Raw genomic sequence first — 19,308 nt, 5'->3', positions numbered from 1 at the left:
AGACCCCAACTGATTTAACAAAAAAAACCAACCTTTTTGCGGAAATTGATCTGAGAGCTTTCAAAATGGGTGCCGCAGGCGGGGTCACCAGTTAACCATCCCTGATATAGCGCTATAAAATAAAATGTTGGGATTTGTATTACATAATTTAATGTTAGAATGAAACAATGATGACTCTTAAACCCTTCTAGGACAATACGTGTAAAAATGAAATGCCTTTTATGGTGTCTGAAGGAGTTGACATCAATCCAGTTAGTTGCATTTTCAGAAAATATTTAAGAATTAGGGAGATCATTTGGTTAATATTAAGAAAACTATTTGTGGAAAAAACGTTTGTCCCGTCTTTCAAGAATCCTCGAGATAAATTATCATTGGTCTGTAGAGCGTAGTAAAACCCAAATTCCATGGGGGCGCTGTGATTTGATAATGGGCTCGTTACCTGCTGATAAAAACAGAACAAAAGGGAAGTAATTCTGAGAGCGAGTTTGTTTTTGTTTGTGTCCACCATTCTTTCCACGTGGATGTATACATACTAGCAGAATACCCAACATTCAGTCAACTAAACCATGTCTAAACTACAGTCGTTTCGTGTGTTTTTAAATGAGCGTTTAACCGCGGCAGCTGTGGAGATTTTCGGGGCAGTTGAAGAAACTGTAGCAGAGTACCACGAGGAGAATGATCGGCTACGGAGACTGCTGCGGATCCCACCGGAGATACAACTATGTAGAATAGGTTCGTATGTGGATATTCTGATAGCTACACAGAACAAAAATATAAACGCAACATGCAAGAATTTCAAAGATTTTTGTGAGTTACAGTTCATATAAGGAAATTAGTCAATTTAAATAAATTCATTAGGCCCTAATTTATGGATTTCACATTACTGTGAATATAGATTTTTTTTTTAAAGGTAGGGGGGTGGATCAGAAAACCAGTCACTATCTGGTGTGACCACCATTTGTCTCATGCAGTGGGACATCTCCTTCACATAGAGTTGATCAGGCTGTTGATTGTGGCGTGTTGAATGTTGTCCCACTCCTCTTCAATGGCTGTGCGAAGTTTCTGGATATTGGCTGGAACTGTCCTACATGTCGATCCTGAGCGTCCCAAACATGCTCAATGGGTGACATGTCTGGTGAGTATGCAGGCTGTGGAAGAACTGGGACATTTTCAGCTTCCAGGAATTGTGTACAGATCCATGCAACATGGGGCCGTGCATTGTCATGCTGAAACAGGAGGTGATGGCAGCTCATGTATGGCATGACAAAGGGCCTCAGGATTTCATCACCGTGTCTCTGTGCATTCAAATTGCCATTGATAAAATGCAATTGTGTTTGTTGTCTGTAGCTTATGCCTGCCCATACCATAACCCCACTGCCACCTTTGTGCCCAAAACATACATTGAATTTTTTTTTAACAATTACATCTGAATATATTAAAATTATAAACTCAGCAAAAAAAGAAAAGTCCTCTCACTGTCAACTGTGTTTATTTTTAGCAAACTTAACATGTGTAAATATTTGTATGAACGTAACAAGATTCAACAACTGTCTGTTCCACAGACATGTGACTAACAGAAATTGAATAATGTGTCCCTAAACGAAGGGTGGGTCAAAATCAAAAGTAACAGTCAGTATCTGGTGTGGCCACCAGCTGCATTAAGTACTGCAGTGCATCTCTTCCTCATGGACTGCACCAGATTTGCCAGTTCTTGCTGTGAGATTGTTACCCCGCTCTTCCACCAAGGCACCTGCAAGTTCCTGGACATTTCTGGAGGGAATGGCCCTAGCCCTCACCCTCCGATCCAACAGGTCCCAGACGTGCTCAATGGGATTGAGATCCACTGACATTCCTGTCTTGCAGGAAATCACGCACAGAACGAGCAGTATGGCTGGTGGCATTGTCATGCTGGAGGGTCATGTCAGGATGAGCCTGCAGGAAGGGTACCACATGAGGGAGGAGGATGGCTTCCCTGTAACGCACAGAGTTGCGATTGCCTGCAATGACAACAAGCTCAGTCCGATGATGCTGTGACACACCGCCCCAGACCATGATGGACCCTCCACCTCCAAATCGATCCCGCTCCAGAGTACAGGCCTCGGTGTAACGCTCATTCCTTCAACGATAAACTCCAATCCGACCATCACCCCTGGTGAGAGAAAACCGCGACTCGTAAGTGAAGAGCACTTTTTGCCAGTCCTGTCTGGTCCAGCGAAGGTGGGTTTGTGCCCATAGTTTGACGTTGTTGTCGTTGATGTCTGGTGAGGACCTGCCTTACAACAGGCCTACAAGCCCTCAGTCCAGCCTCTCTCATTATATTGCGGGCAGTCTGAGCACTGATGGAGGGATTGTGCGTTCCTGATGTAACTCGGGGAGTTGTTGTTGCCATCCTGTACCTGTCCCGCAGGTGTGATGTTCAGATGTACCGATCCTGTGCAGGTGTTTTTACACGTGGTCTGCCACTGCGAGGACGATCAGCCATCTGTCCTGTCTCCCTGTAGCGCTGTCTTAGGCGTCTCACAGTACGGACATTGCAATTTATTGCCCTGGCCACCTCTGCATGCCTCCTTGCAGCATGCCTAAGGCATGTTCACATATATGAGCAAGGACCCTGGGCATCTTTCTTTTGGTGTTTTTCAGAGTCAGTAGAAAGGCCTCTTTAGTGTCCTAAGTTTTCATAACTGTGACCTTAATTGCCTACCGTCTGTAAGCTGCTAGTGTCTTAATGACCGTTCCACAGGTGCATATTCATTAATTGATTATGGTTCATTGAACAAGCATGGGAAACTGTGTTTAAACACTTTACAATTAAGATCTGTGAAGATATTCTTTTTTTGCCAAGTTTATTTTCATGATCTGATGCCATGAGCCAGCCGGCCAGGGGGAAGTGTAGTTGATTTGTTTAAAGGTCCTGAACTGTCATAATGAAAATGTACTTTTTCTCTCATGGCTAACAACCAGGAAGTTTGAAAAGATAACCTCTGCTCCTCTCTGCTTTCCTCCAGACTCCCTGCAGCTCTCTCTCTCTGTCGCTGAAGAGGAGGTTCTCCCTGAGCAGCAGCACTGTGAGCAGGAGTGGAGCCCCAGTCTGGGGCAGGAGAACCCAGAGCTTCCACAGATTAAAGAGGAACAGGAGGAACTCAGGACAAGTCAGGAGGAAGAGCAGCTTCAAGGGCTGGAGGCTGATATCAAATTCACTCCTTCCTGTGTGAAAAGTGAATGTGATCAGGAGGACCCACTTCAGCCCTTCACTTCTCCCCAAACCCAGACTGTGGAGAACAGAGAGAGTGAAACTAAACAAGTGGATCTCACACCTTTTGTTACTGTGACCCACCTTAAGGGTCTCTACATTCCCTGTGACCCTCCAGATAAACACAACGGTGCATCCAGCCAAAGCTCAGCCGTAAGCAGCGACCCAGTAGGACTTAACAGCAACCTGCCATTGGATCCCAGCTCATCATTGAATCCAAACCCATCAATGGGACAACACCGTTTTAAACCCAGCACCACGCTTAGAAAAACTCACCACTGCCGTGACTGTGGTGAAATGTTTGCTCTGAAAGTTGACCTGCAGAGGCATTTGACTCTCTCCAAGAAGAGACTCAGCGAATGCCGCTTCTGCAGAAAACGCTTCAACTCCACCTGTAAACTGAAGGCCCATGTCCGCTTCTGTCAAAGTGGAAAACTCTGCACCTGCCCTGTTTGTGGCAAGACCTTCAAACTCAAAGGAGTTCTGTCCAGGCACATAAGGATTCACACAGGGGAGAAACAATTTAAGTGTGGTGACTGTGGGAAAAGGTTCAATCGTAAGGAACACTTAACAGTGCACATGGTTACTCACACAGGAGAGAAACCATTTAGCTGTGATGCTTGTGGGAAAAGCTTCGGTCAGAAAGGGTCCCTAAAGAAGCATACACTGACTCACACAGGAGAGAAACTATTTAGCTGTGATGACTGTGGGAAAAGATTCAATCGCAAGGAACACTTAACCATACACATGGTGACTCATACAGGAGAGAAACCATTTATCTGTGACGATTGTGGGAAAAGCTTCAGTCACAAGGGGTCCCTAAAGAAGCATACACTGACTCACACAGGAGAGAAACTATTTAGCTGTGATGACTGTGGGAAAAGATTCAATCGCAAGGAACACTTAACCATACACATGGTGACTCATACAGGAGAGAAACCATTTAGCTGTGATGACTGTGGGAAAAGCTTCAGTCACAAGGGGTCCCTAAAGAAGCATACACTGACTCACACAGGAGAGAAACCATTTAGCTGTGATGACTGTGGGAAAAGATTCAATCAGAAGTCTAACTTACTGACGCATGTGAAAAAAATCCACAAGGGAGGAAAACAGGATGAAAACTGAAAGAAAGAAAATTTGGACAAAGATCTATTTAGTCAGAAGATGAAAATAAAAAGTTAGGATGTGGACAATATTCTGAGTACACGCTCATAGACACAAATAGCTGGAATTGAGTTAATGAGAGATTAGTCAGATTAACTGATGACTAAAATAGCAGTGCAGATGGCACTATTTTGTTAAGTGCAGAGATGTATTATGGGGAATAAATGTGTAGAGGACTTCTGAAATTCTACAGATGTTGTGGCGCAGCAGAAAGTTCTGCATACCCCAAATCCAGAGGTTGTGAGTTTAAATCCCAGGTTGGGTCATATTGAAAGGTCTACTGAGTGATCATGTCAAATGTAATCATATTGTCATTGATGACCTTCTTTTTTTTTTTTACACCATTTTTGCTAAACAGTGTATCACTAACCTTAACAGAATACATGGTCCCAAATAAAATACAATTGTATTGGTCACATACACGTGTTTAGCAGATGTTATTGCGGGTGTAGCGAAATGCTTGTGTTTCTAGCTCCAACAGTGCAGTAATATCTAACAATTCACAATAATACACACAAACTTTAAAGTAAAATAATGGAATTTAGGAATATATAAAGATGAGCAATGTGGCATGGACAAAAATACAGTAGAATAGAGTACATTATATACATATGAGATGAGTAAAGCAAAAATATGTAAACATTATTAAAGTAACTAGTGTTCCATTATGAAAATGGCCAGTGAATTCAAGTCTATGTATATAGGGCAGCAGCCTCTAAGGTTCAGGGTCAGGTAACCGGGTGGAAGCCGTCCAAGAGAACATTCTCAAATATGTGGGTGTAAAACACTGTTAAAAGCACTGTTTGTGTGTGGGGGTGTCTGTCCCTAGTGTTGCCAAAAGACAGAGAGCTGTGACTGGATCAGTGGTTCACCCAGTCAGGACCTTGATGGTTTGGCAACATTAACAAGGGGTGATGTGTAATACAACTAGGGTGCGCGTGCCCTGGGGGGGGGTGTTTCTTTCTGTACATCAGGCGACGTCCCCAGGAACTAGACAAAAACCTCCAGGGGACCATGACCCAACGTTCCAAGAACCTTCAGGGGACTATGACACAACATCCCAAAAAAGTCATATAAACGTCCTCGGGACCACCTAGTCAACAGCCAGTGGAATTGCGTGGCGCGAAATACAAATACCTCAAAAATGCTATAACTTCAATTTCTCAAACATATGACTATTTTACACCATTTTAAAGACAAGACTCTCGTGAATCTAACCACATTGTCTGATTTCAAAAAGGCTTTACAGCGAAAGCAAAACATTAGATTATGTCAGGAGAGTACCCTGCCAAAAATAATCACACAGCCATTTTCAAAGCAAGCATATATGTCACAAAAACCGAAACCACAGCTAAATGCAGCACTAACCTTTGATGATCTTCACCAGATGACACTCCTAGGACATTATGTTATACAATACATGCATGTTTTGTTCAATCAAGTTCATATTTATATCAAAAACCAGCTTTTTACATTAGCATGTGATGTTCAGAACTAGCATACCCACCGCAAACCTCCGGTAAATTTACTAAATTACTCATGATTGACGTTCACAAAATACATAACAATTATTTTAAGAATTATAGATACAGAACTCCTTTATGCAATCGCGGTGTCAGATTTTAAAATAGCTTTTCGGCGAAAGCACATTTTGCAATATTCTGAGTAGATAGCCCAGCCATCACAGCTAGCTAATTTGACACCCACCAAGTTTGGCCCTCACCAAACTCAGATTTACTATAAGAAAAATTGGATTACCTTTGCTGTTCTTCGTCAGAATGCACTCCCAGGACTTCTACTTCAACAACAAATGTTGTTTTGGTTCCAAATAATCCATAGTTATATTCAAATACCTCCGTTTTGTTTGTGCGTTCAGGACACTATCTGAAGGGTGACGCGCGAGCGCATTTCGTGACAAAAAAATTCAAAATATTCCATTACCGTACTTCGAAGCATGTCAAACGCTGTTTAAAATCAATTTTTGTGCTATTTTTCTCGTAAAATAGCGATAATATTCCAACCGGGCGACGTTGTATTCATTCAAAGGCTGAAAGGAAAAAATTGAGACTTCTCATGAACGCGCATCTCCAGTGTCACTGTTCCCAGCCTGACCACTCACAAAATCTCATGCTGTTCTTCGCCCAGAGACAGGAGACACGTCATTCCACTTTCTGGCGCCTTCTGAGAGCCAATGGAAGCCTTAGAAAATGTCACGTTACAGCAGAGATGCTGTATTTTCAATAGAGATGCAACAGAAGGACAAGAAATTGTCAGACAGGGCACTTCCTGTATGGAATCTTCTCAGGTTTTGGCCTGCCATATGAGTTCTGTTATACTCACAGACAGCATTCAAACAGTTTTAGAAACTTTAGAGTGTTTTCTATCCAAATGTACTAATTATATGCATATTCTCGTTCCTGGGCAATAGTAGTAACCAGTTTAAATCGGGTACGTTTTTTATCCGGCCGTGCAAATACTGCCCCCTAGCCCCAACAGGTTTTAAGCACGATGCAACGCGGAATGCCTGGATACCGCCCTTAGCCGTGGTATATTGGCCATATACCACAAACTCCCGAGGTGACTTGTTGCTATTATAAACTGGTTTCCAATGCAATAAAACCAGTTAATAGTAGTTTTTTGTCATAACCATTGTATACGGTCTGATATACCATGACTTTCAGCCAATCAGCCAATCAGCATTCAGGACTCGATTCACCCGGTTTATAATGTCTGATATACCACAGCTTTCAGCCAATCACTATCCAGGACCTAAACTACCCGGTTTATAAGATACTATATACCAATGTAGGATTTCAGTACAACTGCTAAGGCCTCAAGTTCTTAAAGAATTAATGTGCATCATTCATTACAATGACAATTGAACAGGCAAAGAGGTCTGCTTAGATAACCTACGCAGAAAAATATACATATTGACGTAATGATTATGACTCTGTCATGACGTTGGCCTGTTGGGGAATTTTATGACCCACATAAATACCTTTCCCCTTTTCTCTCTCTCTACTTTATAGAGTTGACTCTTGTAAAGCCTTTGTAACATAGAGAGTCTGGTAACATCGAAAGGTGGGAAATGGAACCATATTTTGGTAATCCAACCAGTTGAAAATATGCGTTGGTACTTAATGAATATGATCTCAGATCAGTTGTTGTCTGAGACATTATTACTAACGACAGGATGACATAAACTGTATCTTGGAAAGTCGACACATTCTAGTTATCAGATTCACATGGAATTGTTGTGCAATTTAAATGTTTAAATATGAAACTATTTGTGAAAAGATGAAATGTAATTTTAGCTTCTTAAATGAGAGAACGGTTTGTCATAGAGAAACTCTGCTCACTCAGAGGCCCCGCCCAAGTGAACAGACATTGGTTGTAAACTATGAAACACGCCCTTCTTTCACCACTATATAAACCCGTTGATGAAAATTCCACTTTCTGTTCTGAGGACGAGAGGACGGCGGTCCCCACGTTAAAAGAACAAGATCTCCAACAGAACTAAGCCAACCTCAGCGTGAGCTCTGATTGAACGACAAGAACCTAACGAAATTAGCATCGAATTTCAACGTGAAGATGACGATCCACACGCCGAAAGGATGAATTACGACTATACCAGCCAGAATATAACATGAGCTTAAAGTATGGCAACTTGGTATGAACTTTGAACTCTTATTCACTATAGAGGTGATACCTCCTAGCCGTTGCGTTAGCAACAGCAGCTGTAAACGTGGGCTAGGAGAGGACGGACAGAGTATCCATTCTACCACGCTCCAGTTCACCACTAGACATTCTTCAGAGGACAAGAGATCCATGCTGGACAACCCGGCCTTCTATCTACGACCAATCTACTGAAGCGCAGCTCAGAGTAAATATTTATTGCATTTTCCTTTTTCAATTGGGCGGTTATTTAGAATGCATAAGATGCTGTATTTACGATAGCATAGTTGCCTACGGCTCGATAGAGACACAAAATCTTTTTGTTCCTCAGTCTACCCGCTCTTTCATTCAAAACCCAACCCCCTTTCTTTGTGGAACCAGCCGTCATATCTGTGACATATGACATAATTTGTAATCAATGTATGATCCATTCTGTGTAGATGTAATTCTGTGTGATTATTTAGGTATTTTGTAAATAAATAATTAAACCAAATTTTGTATTGCTGATTCAACTTGTTAGCCAGGGTTCGTGAAGATAACCAAGAATTTACAACTTTCAGATGAGACTGAATAAGGCGACGATTAAATATTGACTGCTATTGAGGTAAAAGATTACCAAGTCTTTAAGAGTTTATTCGGAAGATAACAGCTCTATAAACATTCTTTCGTGGTGCCCCGACTTTCTAGTTAATTACATTTACATGATTAGCTTAATCAGGTAATATTAATTACAGAGAAATTATTTTATAGAATAGCATGTCATATCACTTAATCCGGCATAGCCAAAGACACGTCAACTCTTGCTTGCAGGAAAAAGCAGTTTCAGGTGTTTGAAACACGCTACATTCTCTGAACCACGCCCCGTCGAACCTCACGTACTGCGTGCCCCCTCTAAAATAATGGGTGCATGATGCCCCTGACTCTTACCAATTACTCAACACATTAAAACACACACACTGTATTACAGCCAAACAGGACCATGCTAAACTGAACCAGACATGCCTGACCTGGACTGGACTGACCATGGGAATGAGGGAAGATGTTATAGATGTTGTGTACTGTGGGGTCAGAGGTGACTGTAAATCAGGATTAGGTTCACAACACCAGGAGAGTCAAAGTAAACAGGTGTGTGTTATCCATATTGACCATAATTGTCAAGGTATGCGTGAAGGGCTGTTCGAAGTCAAGCGCAGGAGAGCAGATAGTTGGTAGTAATACGGAGCCTTTTATTTGGCGAACCAAAAGCACACGGCACAAACGAACACGAAATACAAAATACGGGTTGAACATAACCCAGCGCAACCAGCCTAATGTACGCATACATGAACACAGAATAAACAATACCACACAAAGACATGGGGGAAACAGAGGGTTAAATACACAACACATAATGAGGAAAATGAGAACCAGGTGTGTGGGAAAACGAGACAAAACAAATGGAAAATGAAAAATGGATCGGCAATGTCTAGAAGACCGGCGACGTCGACCACCGAACACCGCCCGAACAAGGAGAGGCATCGACTTCGGCAGAAGTCGTGCCAACAATGTGGAGGAGTGGGACTTTAACTATATGCATTAGTCTACTACAATAGAAAGAGGTGTAGACTGGGTATCTGCTTAAATGTTCCCAAAAGGAGGACATCTTTCATTCTATACATACAGGCTTCTAGACTAATGAATGTTGAGTAAATAAAACTAAACACATGTTTGCTCCTCAGTGTCCCTCTGATTAAGAGGTGTCTGCATGACATCCTACTACAGCAAAAGGAAATCGGCTAGCTGGCCAATGAGGTGGATCTATTACACTAACAAGGATCCTTCCAGTAGGCTAATAATAATAAATGTTAACTGAAAAAGTATAATATGTAGATCCTTGCAATAATCCTGTCTGACTTTAAATAATATTTTTCTGAAAATAAATTGTATCTGGAGATTCAGAATTGTCTAAAATTAATAAATGAATCAGGAATGAGCAAGGACCCCTTCTTCATCTCCTCATTACATGTAGTGCAACAAGACCAGTGTGTTATGTTATAAACTTTTGATAGATTTAACCAAACAATATTGAAATCACCAAAGTGGTTTATGGTTGTGACCATAAACTCCATCTCCCTGAGAGGATATTATATTTGGTTTAAACATGTTGAAGCAACTGAGGAAAAAGAAAATTGCTACTTTGCATACCACTTGAATGAAGAATCAACATTTTTGTCAACTCTGTAAAACATCAGATTTTGTCTGACGTCAACTCTGTCAGAGTGCTGAAAGATCTGTTTTTATTCTTGATTTTCAAATGAAGATTTTTCTGTATTTTACAAATATTTGTAGGGACTTATTTTTTGTGGCACAAATAAGTCTGCTTTTAGTATTTGTTGTCAACTTAAGATAGATTTTTTTGTTGGTCAATATTGAGAAAATGTATTTGAATCACTGTTCTGAAACAAATGCTTAAACTATTGATGTATTTTGGGGTGCTAGATCTAAGGCAGTGGAGGCTGCTGAGGGGAGGATGGCTCATAATAATGTCTGGAATGGAGTCAATGGAGTGGTATCAACCACATGGAAACACATCTTTGTGTTTGATGCCATTCTGTTGACTCCATTGTAGCCATTTTTATAAGCCGTCCTCCCCTCAGCAGCCTCCACTGATCTAATGGATAATGTTAACTTTTATAAATGTTGTTTTAAGTTCTGAATCTAGAAAGACATTCCAAAATCCGGTAATTTGATCATGATTACTAAGTTTGGATAGCTGGCCGTTAAACTAATTTACCAGTCTAAAAAAATATTAGCTGACGTGAGATAATTGAGTGATTGTCAGTGGCTGACATATCAAGAGAAAACTGCTGATGCAGAACCAAATATCGATATTGCACCTTGTGTATTTTACTACATTACATTAGATATTATAACTCTCAACAATTAGTGGAGACCCCAACTAATTTTTTTTTAATGATTTAACTTCTTACGGAAATTTATCTGAGGGCCTTCAAAGGGCGGGGTCACCAGTTAACCATCCCTGATATAGCGCTATAAAATAAAACCAAAAGTTTGGAGATTTGTATTACTTATTTGAATAATTTAATGTTAGAATGAAACAATCAAGGCCTTTAAACACTTGCTGACAATAAATGTAAAAATGAAATGCCCTTTATTGTGTCTAATGAGGTTGCCATAAATGTAGTTGGTTGCATTTTCAGAAATAAATGTAAGAATTAGGAGGTTATTTGGTCCATCAAAATGTATATTTGAAATGTTTTATATGAAGAAAAATACTTGTGTGAAGAAAGTAGAGTTTGTCCCGTCTTTCAAGAATCCCTGAGCTTCAGTATCTATTCCCAGTATCATTGGTCTGTAGCGTGTAGTAAAACCCCATCACCATGGGGACGCTGTGATTTGTTTCTGGGCTCGTTACCCGCGGATAAAAACAGAACAATACGGAAGTAAAACGGTAGGAAGGTTTTTTTTTTGTCCTCGTCGACGAAGACATACATGCTCAATACCCAACTTTCAGTCGACTGAAACATGTCTAAACTACAGTCGTTTCGTGTGTTTTTAAATGAGCGTTTAACCGCGGCAGCTGTGGAGATTTTCGGGGCAGTTGAAGAAACGGTAGCAGAGTACCACGAGGAGAATGATCGACTACGGAGACTGCTGCGGATCACACCGGAGATAAAACTATGTAGGATAGGTTCGTATGTAGATATTCCGATAGCTACACAGAACAAAAATATAAACCAAACATTTAACCATTTCTAGGATTTTACAGTTCATATAAGGAATTCAATCTATTGAAATAAATTCATTATGCCCTAATCTCTGGATTTCACATTAACGGGAATGCAGATATGCATCTGTTGGTCACATACCATAAAGGTAGGGGGGTTGATCAGAAAACCAGTCACTATCTGGTGTGACCACCAAATTTTATTTGTCACATGCACCGAATACAACAGGTGCAGACCTTACAGTGAAATGCTTACTTACAAGCCCTTAAGCCCTTAACCAATAATGCAGTTTTAAGAAAAATAAGTTAAGTAAAAAATAATGAAAGAGCTGCAGTAAACTGTAGCGAGGCTATATACAGGGGGTACCGGTAGAGTCAATGTGCGGGGGCACAGGTTAGTCGAGGTAATTGAGGTAATATGTACATGTAACTAGAGTTAAAGTAAGTATGCATAGATATCATGGTCCAAACACACGTAAGACAAAGTGACAAAGCCTATTCCACCTCAGGAGACTGAACATATTTTGCAATTGTCCTGAGATCCTCAAAAGGTTCTACAGCTGCACCATCGAGAGCATCCTGACTGGTTGCATTACTGCCTGGTATGGCAACTGCTCGGGGCCAGGCTTCCTGCCATCCAGGACCTCTATACCAGGCGGTGTCAGAGGAAGGCCCTAAAAATTTTCAGACCCCAGCCAACCTAGTCATAGGTTGTTCTCTCTGCTACCGCACGGCAAGCGCCAAATCTAGGTGCAAAAGGCTTCTTAACAGCTTCTGCCCCCAGGCCATGGATCTGTTGGGGCGGTATGCAAATTGGAGTGGGTCTAGGGTTTCTGAGATGATGGTGTTGATGTGAGCCATGACCAGCTATATAAACCACGCCCCTCTGCAAACATGCCTTCTCTGATGTTTGTGACAATGCAGTACTTATTTAAAGAGAAGAGAATATTATGTTAGCACACATTAAAATGAAGTGATGTCACCTTAATAATGAATACAAGTGTTTGACATGGGGGATGGGACCAGTAACTTTATTATCAAACTTTATCAATGTAGAAGCAACAGTCATTTTTCATACTTTGGTCATACTCTGGTTTTCTCCAAATATCATCCAATTTCATGAAAAACATGATTTTGACTGTCATGACCTTTAACTGTCCATGTGCTCTGGCAGAGTTCCCAGTCACATGCTGTTTTCAATGAGAGAAATTGGTTCTTGAGTTCAGTTCTGCTTTAAGAAGATCCATTTTAGAAATAGGCAGGGTTTATGACTGTGGCTGTGCCAGCTAGTGACGACTGTCTAAAGGCTCTATAGATAACCTCTGCTCCTCTCTGCTTTCCTCCAGACTCCCTGCAGCTCTCTCTCTCTGTCTCTGAAGAGGAGGTTACCCCTGAGCAGCAGCACTGTGAGCAGGAGTGGAGCCGCAGTCTGGGGCAGGAGAACCCAGAGCTTCCACAGATTAAAGAGGAACAGGAGGAACTCAGGACAAGTCAGGAGGAAGATCAGCTTCAAGGTCTGGAGGCTGATTTCAAATTCACTCCTTCCTGTGTGAAAAGTGAATGTGATCAGGAGGACCCACTTCAGCCCTTCACTTCTCCCCAAACCCAGACTGTGGAGAACAGAGAGAGTGACCCTAAACAAGTGGATCTCACACATTTTGTTACTGTGACCCACCTTAAGGATCTCTACATTATCTGTGACCGTCCAGATAATCAAAACAATGCCTCCAGCCACAGGTCAGCTGTAAGTAGTGACCCAGTAGGACTTGACAGCAGCCCACGATTGGATCCCAACCCATCAATGGCGGAGCATTGTTCCAAACCCAGCTCGTCTAGAAAGACTCACCACTGCCGTGACTGTGGTGAAAAGTTTGCTCTGAAAGCTGATGTGCGGAGGCATATGACTCTCTACAAGAAGAGACTTCGTGAATGCAGCTTCTGCAGAAAACGCTGCACCTCCACCTGTAAACTTAAGGCCCATATCCGCCTCTGTCACAGTGGGAAACCCTGCACCTGCCCTGTTTGTGGCAAGACCTTCAAACTCAAAGGATATCTGTCCAAGCACATGAGGATTCACACAGGAGTGGGAGAGAAACCATTTAGCTGTGGAGACTGTGGGAAAAGCTTCAATTTGAAGGGCAACCTAAAGAACCATATGTTGACTCACACAGGAGAGAAATCATTTAGCTGTGGTGACTGTGGGAAAAGATTCATTCATAAGTGGAACCTAAGGAGCCATATGCTGACTCACACAGGAGAGAAACCATTTAGCTGTAGTGACTGTGGGAAAAGCTTCAATCAGGAGGGGAACCTACGGAACCATAAACGGACTCACACAGGAGGGAAACCATTTAGCTGTGGTGACTGTGGGAAAAGCTTCAATCAGAAGGGGTCCCTAAAGAAGCATGAACTGACTCACACAGGAGAGAAACCATTTAGCTGTGGTGACTGTGGGAAAAGCTTCTATCAGAAGGGGAACCTAAGGAACCATAAACTGACTCACACAGGAGAGAAACCATTTAGCTGTGATTGCGGGAAAAGCTTCACTCAAAAGTCTAACTTACTGACGCATGTGAAAAAAATACACAAAGGAGGAAAACAGGATGAAAACTGAAAGAAAAGAAAATTAGGACAAAGATCTATTTAGTCAGAAGATGAAAATAAAAAGTTAGGATGTGGACAATATTCTGAGTACACGCTCATAGACACAAATAGCTGGAATTTAGTTAATGAGAGATTAGTCAGATTAACTGATGACTAAAATAGCAGTGCAGATGGCACTATTTTGTTAAGTGCAGAGATGTATTATATGTAATGAATATGTAGGGGACTTCTGAAATTCTACAGATTTTGTAGCCCAGCAGAAAGTTCTGCATAACCCAAATCCAGAGGTTGTCAGTTCAAATCCCAGGTGGGGTCATATTGAAAAGTCTACTAAGTGATCATGTCAAATGTAATCATATTGTCATTGCTTACACCATTTTTGCTAAACAGTGTATCACTAATCTTAAACAGAATACATGGTCCCAAATTGTATTGGTCACATACACGGGTAGCAGATGTTCTCGCGGGTGTAGCTAAATGCTTGTGTTTCTAGCTCCAACAGTGCAGTAATATCAAACAATTCACAACAATACACACACATCTAAATACAATGGAATTAAGAAATATATAAATATTAGGATGAGCAATGTTGGAGTTGCGTAGACTAAATGCAGTAGAATAGAATACAGTATGTTCATATGAGATGAGTAAAGCAAAAATATGTAAACATTATTAAAGTAACTCGTGTTCCATTATGAAAATGGCCAGTGAATTCAAGTCTATGTATATAGGGCAGCAGCCTCTAAGGTTCAGGATCAGGTAACCGGGTGGAAGCCGCCCAAGAGAACATTCTCAAATATGTGGGTGTAAAACACTGTTAAAAGCACTGTGTGTGTGTCAGTGGCTGTCCCTAGCATTGCCAAAAGACAAAGAGCTGTGACTGGACCAGTGGTTCACCAATCAGGGCTTTGATGGGCTTGGCAACAGTAACAAGGGGTGATGTGTAATGAAACTAGGGTGCGCGTGCCCTGGGTAAACCATTATTTTGGGGAGAGAGAACGTGTCTTTACGAGCATTGGGTAACGTCCTCGGAACAAACCGGGAACTAGACAACAACCTCCAGGAGAGCATGACACAACGTCCCATGAACCTTCAGGGACCATGACACAACATCCCAAGAATGCCTCGAGACCAGCCAGGAACTAGACAAATCCTCTAAGGAACCATGACACAACGTCCTGACGACTTTAGGCGACCATTTTGTGACGTCCTGGGAGGTCCTAACGACTCATTGTTTACATGGAAGTTATGTTATTCATTAAAAAGGTAACATTTACTCTTATTTTATTAACCCATATGTTCTTTACATCTTTTCTGCTACAAAAGTAGGCAAAGCTGTCATCAAGGCAAGGCAAAGGGTGGCTACTTTGAAGAATCTCAGATATAAAATATATTTTGATTTGTATAACACTTTTTTTGGTTACTACATGATTCCATATGTGTTATTTCGTAGTTTTGATGTCTTCACTATTAGTCTACAATGTAGAAAATAGTAAAAAATAAAGAAAAACCCTGGAATGAGTAGGTGTGTCCAAACTTTTGACTGGTACTGTACATACATTTTACATACATTACTGAACATAGACTCCTTAATCCCACCCTCAGCCACTCTCAGCCCATCTTACCTATCGCCACAGACCACCATCGTTTGGTTTACATGTGCCATATATTTTTTAATTGTGCTGTGATGTTTTATATACATTTTTAACCTTTCTAATCGTATTGTATCCACAGATTGTGAGCCAAAGATGAAAACCTTTCCTACAAGTAATATTATTTGACTGACTATGGCTTTCCAAATCACCCAACACTGCTATTTGTAAGGTTAATTTTAAATGAATGTTGTGATTTTTTTTTAACCATTCCTGAACCTGTGACCAGGAACAAGCTACATGGGACAATACCAGAATAAATGATCTACGGATTCTGTCTCTGCAGCCAAATCTACAGAGTTGAGATTGTTGTATGCCCCATATATATAGCATTCTGTTGGTGGCAAGTATGTTGTATAATAATTGGAAAAACTGGAAGTGTTGAGTCAAGTGTTGTTTTTTGTATCAGTTCATAAACCATGTGCCATGGAATCGGTACATCGAAAATCTCTTCCTATTTTTTTTGCAATCTGTATGGCGCAGCTGTCAACATTTTTGACCTCAAATGTAACTGGTATATTTTTCAAATTATGCCAATTCTTTCCAGCCAATTTGTATCTTTAATATATGGCAGACAAGCAAGTGCCCTACCTTCTCCCTCTTCCACTTGCCTCCTCCATTTTTGTGGTAATGCATCAATCAGTTAGTTGGTTGTAAGTTTGGATTGAGCAGACATTCCTCTATACACTGCTCAAAAAAATAAAGGGAACACTTAAACAACACAATGTAATTCCAAGTCAATCACACTTCTGTGAAATCAAACTGTCCACTTAGGAAGCAACACTGATTGGCAATACATTTCACATGCTGTTGTGCAAATGGAATAGACAGCAGGTGGAAATTATAGGCAATTAGCAAGACACCCCCAATAAAGGAGTGGTTCGGCAGGTGGTGACCACAGACCACTTCTCAGTTCTTATGCTTCCTGGCTGATGTTTTGATCTTTCACTCAAGTGGTAGCATGAGACAGAGTCTACAACCCACACAAGTGGCTCAGGTAGTGCAGCTCATCCAGGATGGCACATCAATGCGAGCTGTGGCAAGAAGGTTTGCTGTGTCTATATAGCGTAGTGTCCAGAGCATGGAGGCGCTACCAGGAGACAGGCCAGTACATCAGGAGACGTGGAGGAGGCCATAGGAGGGCAACAACCCAGCAGCAGGACCGCTACCTCCGCCTTTGTGCAAGGAGGAGCAGGAGGAGCACTGCCAGAGCCCTGCAAAATTACCTCCAGCAGGCCACAAATGTGCATGTGTCTGCTCAAACGGTCAGAAACAGACTCCATGAGGGTGGTATGAGGGCCCGATGTCCACAGGTGGGGGTTGTGCTTACAGCCCAACACCGTGCAGGACGTTTGGCATTTGCCAGAGAACACCAGATTGGCAAATTCGCCACTGGCGCCCTGTGCTCTTCACAGATGAAGCAGGTTCACACTGAGCACATGTGACTGACGTGACAGTCTGGAGACGCCGTGGAGAACGTTCTGCTGCCTGCAACATCCTCCAGCATGACCGGTTTGGCGGTGGGTCAGTCATGGTGTGGGGTGGCATTTCTTTGGGGGGCCGCACAGCCCTCCATGTGCTCGCCAGAGGTAGCCTGACTGCCATTAGGTACCGAGATGAGATCCTCAGACCCCTTGTGAGACCATATGCTGGTGCGGTTGGCCCTGGGTTCCTCCTAATGCAAGACAATGCTAGACCTCATGTGGCTGGAGTGTGTCAGCAGTTCCTGCAAGAGGAAGGCATTGATGCTATGGACTGGCCCGCCCGTTCCCCAGACCTGAATCCAATTGAGCACATCTGGGACATCATGTCTCGCTCCATCCACCAATGCCACGTTGCACCACAGACTGTCCAGGAGTTGGCAGATGCTTTAGTCCAGGTCTGAGAGGAGATTCCTCAGGAGACCATCCGCCACCTCATCAGGAGCATGCCCAGGCGTTGTAGGGAGGTCATACAGGCACGTGGAGGCCACACACACTACTGAGCCTCATTTTGACTTGTTTTAAGGACATTACATCAAAGTTGGATCAGCCTGTAGTGTGGTTTTCCACTTTAATTTTGAGTGTGACTCCAAATCCAGACCTCCATGGGTTGATAAATTGGATTTCCTTTGATTATTTTTGTGTGATTTTGTTGTCAGCACATTCAACTATGTAAAGAAAAAAGTATTTAATAAGATTATTTAATTCATTCAGATCTAGGATGTGTTATTTTAGTGTTCCCTTTATTTTTTTGAGCAGTATATTTTCAATAGCTGCATATGTGACATAACTCCTCCATTTCTATTCATAATCTTAATAAATATAATATTTAAAAATGTTTCCATAAAGAATGTTTTTTTATTAATCAGTATATTTGAGTTTAACCATAATATTTGTTGTAATATATGTTCTATCTTTTCTGGAGGATAAAACTGAAATTTTAACCAGCTTTGTATGGCCTGTTTAAGAAAGGGTGATACTTTAATTTCATTTTAAATTAGTCGGATATTAGAAGTTGTAATCTGTATGAAAGCAAAAAGGCAATTATTTTACAAATGTACTTTACTTTTTTGAGATGTGAATACCAAGTATGTCTACTTCACCATCCGCCCAATTTATTGGTAAACTACAAGGTAGTTAAACACTGTCTTTTATCAATCCAATACATAATATGTTATACTTGTCATAATTATATATTTGTTTTACCTTATTTAACTAGGCAAGTCGGTTAAAAGAACAAATTCTTATTTTACAGTGCGCCGTCCTATGTTTTAGTCCAGAGAGGCTAGAAAAATGATAAAGATTTTCAATGAGACTGCAGGGATCCAGATTGCGGACTTCTGAGTCATCGGCATACATTGACACTTTTGTTTTTATCCCCTGGATTTCTAACCCCTTAATGTGCTTGTCGGATCTAATTTTAATAGCTAGCATTTCAATGGCCATAATAAATAGATATGGAGACAATGGACAGCCTTGTTTTACTCTTAAAAGCTCAATACTTTCTGAGAAGTAACCATTATTTACTATTTTATACCTGGGGTTGATGTACATAACATTAACCCATTGTATAAATATTTAAGTAATCCAGGCAATTATATACTGTATAAATTCTAGTCATACATTTCAAAATCTACTATGAAGACCAGGCCGTGGTTACAATAATTACTGAAAAAAGTTGTATCAATTATTTATAAAAAATATCTGTCAGCTATATTTTGTGAAGAGGGAACACTGACTGGACCAAGAGTACCC

At 41.3% G+C, this 19,308-nt stretch overlaps 2 protein-coding genes across 3 annotated transcripts; both read left to right on the top strand.

The window, feature by feature from the left end:
- Positions 1–431: 431 nt before the first annotated feature.
- LOC106576518 (uncharacterized) lies at positions 432–5,005 on the top strand. Its single transcript, XM_014153734.3, has 2 exons — positions 432–732; positions 3,006–5,005. Exons 1-2 carry the CDS (start codon positions 567–569, stop codon positions 4,373–4,375), a joined length of 1,536 nt encoding a protein of 511 aa, XP_014009209.3. The 5' UTR covers positions 432–566; the 3' UTR covers positions 4,376–5,005.
- A 6,484-nt stretch (positions 5,006–11,489) lies between these two features.
- Positions 11,490–18,379, top strand: LOC106576520 (uncharacterized). 2 transcript variants are annotated; one of them, XR_001321953.3, is made up of 3 exons: positions 11,490–11,780; positions 13,163–15,686; positions 16,155–18,379. XR_001321953.3 is itself a non-coding variant. In XM_014153735.3 (2 exons), exons 1-2 carry the CDS (start codon positions 11,615–11,617, stop codon positions 14,428–14,430), a joined length of 1,434 nt encoding a protein of 477 aa, XP_014009210.2. In that variant the 5' UTR covers positions 11,490–11,614; the 3' UTR covers positions 14,431–16,143. The 2 variants fall into 2 exon arrangements, 1 of the variants encoding a protein (XP_014009210.2); XM_014153735.3 differs by lacking the exon at positions 16,155–18,379 and having other exon boundaries at positions 13,163–16,143.
- Positions 18,380–19,308: the final 929 nt, after the last annotated feature.

Source organism: Salmo salar, chromosome 17 (genome assembly GCF_965601325.2).
Source record: "Salmo salar chromosome 17, fSalSal1, whole genome shotgun sequence".
Taxonomy (NCBI): Eukaryota; Metazoa; Chordata; class Actinopteri; order Salmoniformes; family Salmonidae; genus Salmo; species Salmo salar.
The sequence above is the reverse complement of the archived record's forward strand: the minus strand, read 5'-3'. Positions and strand labels throughout refer to the sequence as shown.